This window comes from Centropristis striata, chromosome 18 (assembly GCF_030273125.1).
Source record: "Centropristis striata isolate RG_2023a ecotype Rhode Island chromosome 18, C.striata_1.0, whole genome shotgun sequence".
NCBI classification, from domain to species: domain Eukaryota; kingdom Metazoa; phylum Chordata; class Actinopteri; order Perciformes; family Serranidae; genus Centropristis; species Centropristis striata.
In genome coordinates, this window is record NC_081534.1 from 5097181 (window position 1) to 5108083 (window position 10903).

At 39.5% G+C, this 10903-nt stretch overlaps 1 protein-coding gene across 1 annotated transcript; it reads right to left on the bottom strand.

Annotated features, from left to right (window-relative positions):
* Nucleotides 1-2988: 2988 nt before the first annotated feature.
* Nucleotides 2989-9083, bottom strand: lamp5 (lysosomal associated membrane protein family member 5). The gene is made up of 6 exons (XM_059355943.1): nt 8892-9083; nt 8224-8402; nt 7574-7705; nt 7060-7156; nt 6124-6312; nt 2989-4189 (listed from the first exon to the last, which is right to left on the bottom strand). The coding sequence occupies exons 1-6, from the start codon at nt 8941-8943 to the stop codon at nt 4014-4016; spliced, it is 825 nt and encodes a 274-aa protein (XP_059211926.1). The 5' UTR covers nt 8944-9083; the 3' UTR covers nt 2989-4013.
* Between the last annotated feature and the right edge of the window lie 1820 nt (nt 9084-10903).

Genomic DNA, 10903 nt, shown 5'->3' on the forward strand with positions numbered 1-10903 from the left:
TGAATGAATTTTACGCTGCTTTGGGTGAACATAGAGGCTAATTTATTGGCAGCTTGCACCACCCGTTTAGCTTCTCTAAATTTGGCCTCTGTGCTACCTGTTGTTGCCAGTGTTCGAGTTGACTGAGTTGTTGTTGTTTTTGTTTGTTTTTGTTTTTGTTTTTTTAAACATTTAGTTATATTTGTTGTATGGTTGAGTATTCCTGTTTGAAACAAACTGACAGCTCTGTCAGCATCTTTGTTCATGTACTGTATTTTCATAGCTACATTTCAAATTTCTCTGCTCCTGATATTTATTCTTATTGTAATTTTAAAATGTGCTTGAATTCTATCTATTTGATGTAGCATGGGATGTAATACATGCTATATTTATTTGTAGCATGGGATGTAATACATTTCTAATACTGCTGCTGATGATACATTTAAAAGTTGTTTGTAGTCTTCTTTGTAGATAATATTTTTGTTACACCACTGTGTTCTGTTGACTTTCTGTTTTATGACATTGATTTTTATTGGTGACATACTGTGTGTGTTGTTTGTCAGTTTGTCCAAAGTATACCATCCAATTAGGTGAAACTTGGCAGCATTGTAATGTTTGTTTGTTGAATATACCTTCACCACTCTAAATGAGTATTCAGTACAATATAAATCACACAAGTGAAAACTGCAGGTGAGGAGGTTGGTGAGGCTGTGAGTGGGGGTGTATAGGAGGGTTAGGCTTTGTAGGTGATAGGAAGAATTTTGAAATGGGCTTGGTCTGATGCTAAAATGACAATCATAGTCAAATAGGAAAAAATCAGGCCTTGAGTTGACCTTTGGAGCATCTTGTCCATTGTGATTTTAATGCATTTCTTCCTTCCAGTCAACTCATGTGACAGAGCGTTCATGTGATTAATCAGTAAGTTGACTACATTGGATGACCACCCAACATTAAGACATTGATATCATCTTCAAAAATAAAAATCAGGACAGTTTATGTTAATAAGAGGGCTAACAAAAGGTTAACCACAATTTCAATACTTTAAGTCCTAAATAAATTGATACATATGCTAATTAGATTTTTTAAAAAAAATCTTAATCTGCAAAAAATTCAATTTTTTTTATATGCTATGAAGTGCTTAGCAGAAGTTCAATCAGGAAAACTGTCGTTACACTCTCCTTTATTCACAAATATCTCTCTCACATTATTTTCTATATTAATTAAAAGATCTTTATTGTAAGCTGTGATATGCTTGTGATATGTCGAAATTTTTTGTGAAACAGTCATTACATTTTTAATTTCTTAAATACCCCAATGGTCATATTATAGACTTTTGATATATGTAGTTGGGTGGGTTTTCTAGAAATTAAAAAAACACAATGTTTTGAGATGCTCAAAATTTGAAATTTTGAAGGAAAAAAAAGTCATACTATAGCATGTCGAAATTTTTCTTGAAAAAGTCCTAAAAACTTTAAATGCCCCGATACTCTCAAAATGGTCTTATTATAGTCTGTAGATACATGTAGTAGAGGGGCTTTTCCAGAAATAACAAAAAACACCATATTTTGAGATGTCCAAAATTGGGATGAAAAAAAGTCATACTATAGCATGTCGAATTTCTTTTTTAAAAAGTCCTAAAAAAAATTAAATGCCCCAATACTCTGAAAATGGTCATTTTATAGTCTATTGATACATGTAATAGGGTGGCTTTTCCATAAATAACAAAAAATACCATATTTTGAGTTTTCCAAAATTTGAAATTTAGAAAAAAAAGACATACTATAGCATTCAATTTTTTTTTTTAAAAGTCCTAAAAAATTTAAATGCCCCGATACTCTCAAAATGGTCTTATTATAGTCTGTTGATACATGTAGTAGGGGGTCTTTTCCAGAAAAAAACACCATGTTTTGAGATGTTCAAAATTTGAAATTTAGAAAAAAAGGTCATACTATAGCATGTCGAAATTTTGATGATGGATTTTCCAAAAATAACAGAAAAACACCATATTTTGAGATATGCAAAATTGGGGTAAAAAAGTCGTACTATAGTATGTCGAACTTTTTCATGAAAAAGTCCTAACATTTTTAAATGCCGGGGGGCTAATAGGGGGGCTTTTCCAAAAATAACAGAAAAACACTATATTTTGAGCTTTCCAAAATTTAGAAAAAAAATTCATGGCCAATATCGTTTGCTCATCTTATTTGGACTTACAGCTTATGTTGTGAGTGTTGCTGTGTATGGCTCTATTGAAAATCCCCCAAATCTGCATGATTTTGTCACCACAATGCAATGCAAAGGGCTGAGCTTCTACAAGAAAATGAAACCTGGTCATCGGAGATTTTGCAAACAATCATAGTTTTGTAATTGAGAACTTTACAACATATTAAAAATGAAAAGAAAATTGATAACTGTGTTTGTACTGATATGATTTTGAAGATCTGTGTCTTTAGGAGGGTTGATTTTCCAGTGAGGGTCTCCTGAATAGTTGGTCCTTCTGGTTCATCAAACACTTTCCTTACAGTCTCTCATATAGGTAAACATGTAGGAAATAAACTAATTCAAATCAAAAGGGCTGAGGTCAGAAAGTGATTGATTTAATAATGAGAAGACTATTTCTTTAAGATCATTTCCAGCAATGACTCGGCCCTTCTGAGTGAAAAACTGGATCAAGGGCTTTGACTTTGATGACTTGTGACTGAGGATGATGTATGACGCCCACGCTGCTGAAACAAATAGGTGTAGCTGACACAAATGCTCTATTTATTTTCAATTATACTTGTTCATATTGCGTTGTCTTCGAAGACCCAGAGTCAGATGACAGAATCAATACCTCATCCCTGCAGCTCCTTTGACAGGAGCATCAGTCACCTTTTTCAAATTGCGCTATTTCATTTAAAACTGTAGTCTTGTTAGAGTATTTTTCACATAGGAAGGTTTTTTTTATTAGGTTTTAAGGTTGAAGTGCACTGTGGTAATGTGATATATTATTGGAATAACTTGACAGGTGTGTAGAGATGATTCCAGCAATTTATTTCAATGAACAGAAGAATACTGCACAAGATTGCATCAGCAGAGGTTTATGCATAGACTTTGATTCTGAAAATATCATACACATATATATTTTTTTCAATTTAATAACCTCTCTTTTCATAAACTCTCATATGGCATTCTGATAAATTCTCTACTATTTCATAGAGACATTTTGTCAGATGTTTATGTATTTCTTTCTTCCCTTTTTTTGATATGTTCCATACATTGGTGTTGAGAAAAGATTTGTTGAGTTCAAAGCAAAAACATTGCAACTCTGAATGCCACTGCACTGCACACACTACAAGACTTGTCCACTGTGAAACACTATGGCTGCATTCAAAAATGAAATAAAAGGGATTCTTGAAATTTTTTTTCAAGATTAGCAAATACAGAACCGACAATAGGTATCGAAATTATTTAGCAGCAGTTTCAGAGAGAGAAATGGAGGAGAAGACAACAAACAATTGGCAAATGGTCGCAGAAGCTCTGGCAATTTCTGACATTTCTTTCAAAAACAAGTTGGAAAAAAAAAAAAAGCTGAAATGGTCAACTAGATCCCAGTTATGTTATGGGGGAGGGGAGTAAATTGTTACTTCAAGTTGATGATTTTTCACATGACAAACAACCACCAATCTGAGCAAAAATCAATTATATTTTCATAAAAGCATAAATTTGTTTTTTATTCATTAAAATTCTAATTACTGTAATACAGACTATGAATTTATGGCATTAAGATTCAATTCAGCAGCGGTAAATTATGTTTTGGTGGGTTTACCCTGCAACTACCTCCATGCTAGGCCCCAAGCATGTCCCATTCACTTGTGTTGTAGCTGTTCAGTCGGCCTTCAGTACAGGCTACACACATTTCTCTGTCAAGGAATCAGTCCATCACATGGTACTTTCCTCTGTGGTGTTAGGCCCGGGACATCGAGGAGACAAGTCTTTGATCAGGTTAGCTTTGGAGAGAGCTGAGGGAGCCGCTGCCGCTGCCGCTGTGCTGCTGGCTACATGTTCTTGTACATGGAGCGATCTCTGGGCAGCTGGGGCTGGTTGGCTGTCAGCTTCAGGTGGAAGTGGTAGACGGTGAGCGTGATGACGATGATGAGGGCCAAAATGAAACCCAGAATGAGGGGGAGGGTCTCCTCCAGGCGCTCCCGCTGGTCAGTGATGCACTTGTAGGCTGCAGGAAGGAGAATAATGAACACAGTCAGCATGCTGAGGTCTCAGAAGGCCTCGGGTAGAGTGTTGAATGATGATTCAATATTTCCTTCTAATGGCTTTCAATAGAATCAGATTGTGTAAATATGATAATCTTATTTGACCAAATTCTGTCCAAACGAGGCTGCAGCTAACATCATTGTTGTTTGATTGGCTGATTGTTTTCTAAATTAATGGGTTGGTCTGTAAAATGTAAAAATAATAATAATAATAATAAAAAGCACCTCACAGTTTCCTAAAGCCCAGGACCATGTCTTCAGATTTATTGTTCTGTATGGCCAGGCATCCAAAGCCCAAATATATAAGTTTATTATTGTGAAAGTATGAAAAAAAACTGACAATATTCACATTTTACTAACTGGAACCAGTGAAGTTTGGCCATTTTTGCTTAAAACAATTACTTAAATGGTTAATTGGTTGTCATAATAGTTGCAGACTATTAAACTAATTTAAATGTAAATTAAATAAGTAATTAAGTGAAATGTTAACCCTTTTGTTGCACATTAGAATGGAATTTTATTGAAATCCAAATATGGACTACAAATGAAAATTTTTGTTAAAGGCAAAATGTGTATCAAAATACCATTCTGAGTTTTGTGGTGCTGCAGAGATGTCCCCATCTATAGATTATATTCTACTGATTTAAGAAAAAAACATCTGTTTTGGTGTAGATTCTCAAAAAAATTATTTTCAATGAAAATGAGAAAAATCGTAGCAAAAATATCCAATTTCTCCAATATCACAGTTGCAATATCAGTCACAATCATCACAATTAGGTTTTTTTTTCCAAATCGTTCAGCCCTATTGCACATGTGAAGAGTGTTTTCTGATGCAGTGGACCACAGTTAATTGCAGTGATCATTTGAATGTGATTATTTTAGGAGAGTTAACATCACTCAGTCCGACAGTCTCGGTTATCATGAGCAGTTGAAGGCTGTAGAATGAACTACACACTTATCATGTTGCCCTTACAGGTTTAGCAGGCATCAGTATTGGCTGTAGAGGTGTGTGTATCTTAATGTGCAGTTGTGTGTAGTGTGTGCATGCAGTAGTATGTGTGGGAAAATGGAGGGAGCAACTGTTTCACACAGATACTCTCTCTTTCAGTTATACAATTAGTTTAATTTCCCTATGTTGTTTTCAAGATGTGTGTAAGCAGTGACACATCTTTTCATACATGTGTGTCTATAACTGGCTGTCCTGTGTGTGTGTGTGTGTGTGTGTGTGTGTGTGTGTGCTTTAAGTCGAAGGTGTTTCTCCCTGTGGACAGCAGTAATGCACACTAGGAGGAGGCAGTGAAGCATAGCACAGCCTAGTTTACAGCAGCTCAGAGCAAATGATTCTTCCAAGGTGATTGGCTCCAGAGGACAGCCAGGTACACTGAGTATGTCTATAAAAGCTGCATTGAGGGCAAGGATATGACTGCACTCATAAAGTCCTAATGACCCCCCACCTCTCTCTCTCTCTCTCTCTCTGGCTCTCTCTCTTTCTCTCTCTCTGTCTCTCTGTCCGTCTCTCTCTCTCTCTCTCTCTCTCTCTCTCTTTCTCTCTCTCTGTCTTTCTGTCTCTCTCTTTGTCTCTCTGTCCGTCTCTCTCTCTCTCTCTCTCTCTCTCTCTCTCTCTCTCTTTGCGTCTCTTTTGTCCCTCTTGCATCCCCACCTCGTCTTTTCTTTTGTTACCCTCTCCCTTCGTCTCTGCAGCCCTGTACTCCTCATACTGCAGCAATAACCCCCCAGAGGGCTGTGTGTGTGTGTGTGTGTGTGTGTGTGTGTGAGATGTATAGTTTTAGTTTGTGTTTTGTTCTTATCATTATCATGGTTACAGTGGCAGTGTGTGGTAAAGGTTGGCTTGCTTTCCATGTTTCTCAATGAGGTGTTGTAGTTGTGTTGTTCTTACATTCACTGAACATGAAGTCAGAGGCGATGTCAAAGGGCTGGATCTGGATGTCATACATGGAGACAGTGACGCCTTTCTGGTGGTCACTAGAGATGAGGGTGAGAGTCTGCTGCGCTGTACACAGATAGGACTGGCCGGCGGGCGTCACCAGGGCCGACAGGCGGTGGGTGCTGGCTGTGTGCTTCCCAGCTGGAGACAGAGGATGAGTCATGAATGAATATGAAGAAAACAGGAAGGCCTTGGAATGTTACTAGGTGTAAGGTGTGTGTGTGTGTGTGTGTGTGTGTGTGTGTGTGTGTGTGTGTGAATGCATGTAAATGGCTTTCATGTAGCCCTTTTGTGAAAATGACATCAAAGTTAAGATACAAATTCAATCATTTGAGATAATTGAGATATATATATGTATATATATATATATATATATATATATATATATTATATTTTATATTTTTATATTATATATTATATTTAAATAATTATTCTGTCTAATAAATATATATATTCTGTCTATATATATATATATATATATATATATATATTAGACACAATAATTATTTAAATAAAAAAAAGTAATGTATCTTTGTTTTTACATTGCAGTAGCCTAGTAATGGTAAAATATATTATTATTATTATTATTATTATTATTATTATTATTAATAATAATAATAATAATAATAATACAATTGTATATATTATTACAGGTACTTTTAATTTTAAAGGCATACTTTAGCGTACCGACACTATCCAAAATATATAATAATTCCAGTGAGATTTTCGATATAAGGGATGTGAGCGGAAATCGTAAATCCATGCCTGATTCCCTCCTTTAATTCCCTGTGAATGCAAATGTGACATAAATGAGAAGACGTTGCGATGAAAGCAGGCGGGATGGGAATGTGCTGAGTAGCTACTGTACACACTCGGCGGGAGACTCACGGTTGTACGCGTTGATGAAATGCGATGTCTCCGAGGTGTCATAGACGAACTGGACCTTGCTAATCTTCCACACCTCGATGCCCTTGTCACGGAACTCCTGCAACAAGCAGAGACACACCAGTCAAACTGGGCTTTTCCACTGCATGGGGAGGGCAGGTCGGCCTTCACTATTTTAGGCTCCTGTCAACTGTTAAAACATGAATATATTATTTCTGGCGATCAAGGAATTCCCTTACAACACTTCATTTAATTCGGCCAACGATAAGAGGGACTTGGTTTACTATTCGATCAGTCAAGGGAAAGAGCCAACATTTGACATGAATCTGAAACTCAAGACAATGTTATTCCTCATATTACATTTCTCGATAAAAAAATATTCCAAGTGACAGTTAATCTTCGATAACACTTTAGTGATGGATGGGGAAGCGTCTTGATGTCGTCAGAGGAGATTCAGACTTTTTTAAAACGGCATTAAAACAGCGCAATGTGCGCATCATTGCGCTGTGTCGCCCACCTTAGAGAAGTAGATGCGGAGGGTGTAGGCGTTGTTCTTCCAGCTGATGTGAATCTCTGATTCCGTGCTCCCACATTTCCCCTCGATTTCTGCATTACGGGGCAGAGTAAACGCCGCCTGCTCGCTGATCAGCTGCAAAAAGACACAGCAAAAAAAAAAGTTAACAGATGGGGAGAGACATTGGGGATCATAATGTTGTTGGAGTTGGAGCTGGAGTTTTTAGCTTTCCATTTTTACGCATGAACAATGTACCAAATATCCAGAAAGCGTGTGGAATGAGGATTGAGTTGCTTTTACAAGCAGAAACAAAGAAAAGTCCATTTAATTTATGACAAATAAGTCTGATGCCGATAAATGTTGCTTTTCTTCGTGGTGGTGGTCAGCATTACAGCAACTACACACTATAAAGCAGCTTCCCAAATATAATTGTAATGTACTCGGCATACTAATTCTAATGAAAGAAAAAATATTTAGCATGTAAATGTTTGTAGTGCTGCAGCAACTTTTACGCACTGTGAAAAATCCTTTAATGCCTCCAACACAAAGCAACATTTCCTACAGCTTCCATGCGTGACACAGCCTTTGCGTTTCATTTCCCCCTTTTTTTCTAAAGCATCCACTGGTGTTAAAATGCACGGGGGATCCCTTACGTCTATCCCATTGAGCGCGAGCACGTCATATGGCACGAGGAATCTCACAGCGAACTCCACCATCAGACACGTCGTGCCGTTCTCCCGGACCGCGAAGATGGCTTTGTCTGGGTTGGTGGACAGACCGGACAGGTTCTCCCCCTCCTGCTCCGCCAGCACCACGGACAGCGCCAGCACACCTGGCCATACGATAGAAAATGGAGAAGTTAGAGGTGGGGGGGGGGGGGGCACTTATGTCAGCGGGTAACTGATGGCGCACACACACACATAGTCACACACACTAAAACATGCAGAATCAGCAGAAAGAGCAACCACTCTTAGTTAGCTCACGTCTATAGATCACTGCTATATCACCTCTGTTTCCTCAAAGTCAAAACCAGGTGAAAACACCAGAGAGTGAAATCTGCAGTATCAGGGGAGCAACAGCACGCGCTGGCTGCGTCTGAGCCACGTCAGAAAGTGATGAACTGCAACATGTTTGGAGCACTTTTCTATTCATTCGAGGAGGAAATAACAGGTGAAATACGACAGATTACAGACACTGTCATGCCTAAAGACACGCAGGGGGTGGACGCGCATGCACGTACACGCACACACACATACACACACTCACTGCAGTGAGGAATCACGACAGCTGCACACAAACACACACGCACACAGTTACTTACCGAGCAGCAGAAGCCGGGCGCTCTCCGTGGTGCTGAAACCGAGTCGTCCCATTGCTATCAGCTTCCCCAGTGCGGAAAAAAGGGGGCTAAATGACCGGGCAGGCTGTGCTGAACCCACCACAAGAAAAGAGAGAAAGAAAGACAGAGAGGGGAGGCGGGAGAGGAAGAAAGGAAAAGAGAGAGAGGAGGGATGCCTCTACTCAGCGCCCAGTAGTCACGCTCAGATCATCGCATTTTTCGCTGTTTGGACGTGAGATCCGGTTTGCTCTGCAGAAGCAGCCGGCTCCGAGGAGTTCTGGCTGTCCAGACCGACTGCCCTCTCCAAGGTTGACGGGTTTTAACCCAGTGACAGCTGCAGGACTGAGCTCCTTCTACACATCATTAGCATCAGGAATAATGATCCTTTCTGAAAGAAAAACTCCGTCACCTGAATTAGTCTCTTCTAAAGGACTCGGCACGCAGTCTGAGTTATTCCCGCAATGCTGTAGTCTCCATCTCTGTGCTAGCAGCTGTAGGTTGGGCTGAAATGATGTATGTCTGGAGGGAAACGCCAACAACACCCCCTCCCTCCCTCTCTCAAACTCCACTTCTGCAAGGTTGCAGCTGAGAGTTCGTGAGAATGAGTACTGCAAAAAACATCCTACAGGGAGACTTAAAATCTCCCTTTAGATGTATTACTCGAAGGCGTTAGATGTGATAGTTTATACTTTAAAACGTAACTTGTCTTGCTGGGAATAAAAGAGTATCAAGATAATGGGAAAGAAGTTACGACATAAGTGAAACCGGCATTAGCGCATATTTTTTTCTTGCTTTACAATCGTAATTATTATACTAATTAGCCAACCATTAATGGCACGTGCACCTAAAAACCACAATTAGGGAAACACAGAATGGTAAAGTGACCGGTTTTGAAATTGTACTGTAAATACTGTTCACAATAATGGTCACCCCCCCCCCCCCCCCCCCCCCCCCCCCCCCCCCCCCCCCTCTCACACACACACACACACACACAAACACAACTCAGGACACCGAGTTCATTTCAGATAGTGAGATTTTATTTATTAAAATCAGTAAATAAAGATGACAGACCCTCAGACATCAACACAAATGTGACGAAAGATACATAAACATATAAATGTTAGCACAACTAAACTAAACGCAGTATCAAATCATTTATCATTTATCATCACCTCTCCACCTTCGCTGCAACCCCACCCACTCCTCATGCTGAACACAAAAGCGACCACATACACTAAAACTACAAGTTACACGGTGCGTTTCACTCTTTGGCTGCAGCATCCAACTGGCAGGCAGTGGAATTTTACGCACACAGTTTACGCATTGTTCTCTGGTTTACTGTAGAAGGCTTTTGAGTTTTGAAGGTGACCGAGGATCACAAAACACATTTTCGAGGTGACTGTAAAGTAGCGTAATGGGTGTAACTGATCTTTCTGCTCTAATTAGGTCCAAAAGTAACGTGGTAGTTTTGGGATTAGTGGCGGATAAGTAAGGACCAAAAGTTTTTACGCACGAGGCACTTTCATTTCAGAATGCCAAACTCGCACTTGACGGAGCTGATGCTGTCGATGCTGGGTTTGCTGCCCACCTGGGGATGTCTTATATCCTGAGGAAAAGTTTCTGATCGCGGAATCCGCCCTGAAGTCCACATCGGATTCACCTCCAACTCTTTCGCGTCCTTCTTAAACTCGGGGGACGTAAATCGGCGTAAGAGTTTGTTGCTCAAGACAGCAAAAGTTGTGGTGGCAGTTGGTGCAGGAAACGGAGGAGGTTCAGCTTTGCAGGGAGACGTTTCGCGTCTCCTCATGGTTCTGGATTTACGCACGGGCATCAGTGTGCGGTCCGGAGGTGTGGGGCTGAGGATACTGGTTGGCAGACTACATCTTTTCTGATAGTAGCTGTCGCGAAAACTGCGCACACTGATATCTATCATTTTAGAATTTTCTTTCCCTGCTTCAGTTTCATTTTTGTTGGCAACAATGGGAGTCAGTAAG

Bases quoted from the DNA above. Each gene is read 5' to 3' on its own strand.
- lamp5 (XM_059355943.1), bottom strand. From the start codon at position 8,943: ATGGGACGACTCGGTTTCAGCACCACGGAGAGCGCCCGGCTTCTGCTG. The intron at 8,403-8,891 runs GTAAGTAACTGT...TCGTATGGCCAG, and splicing joins CGCCCGGCTTCTGCTGCTCG to GTGTGCTGGCGCTGTCCGTG. The intron at 4,190-6,123 runs GTAAGAACAACA...TCCTTCCTGCAG, and splicing joins TGACTTCATGTTCAGTGAAT to CCTACAAGTGCATCACTGAC.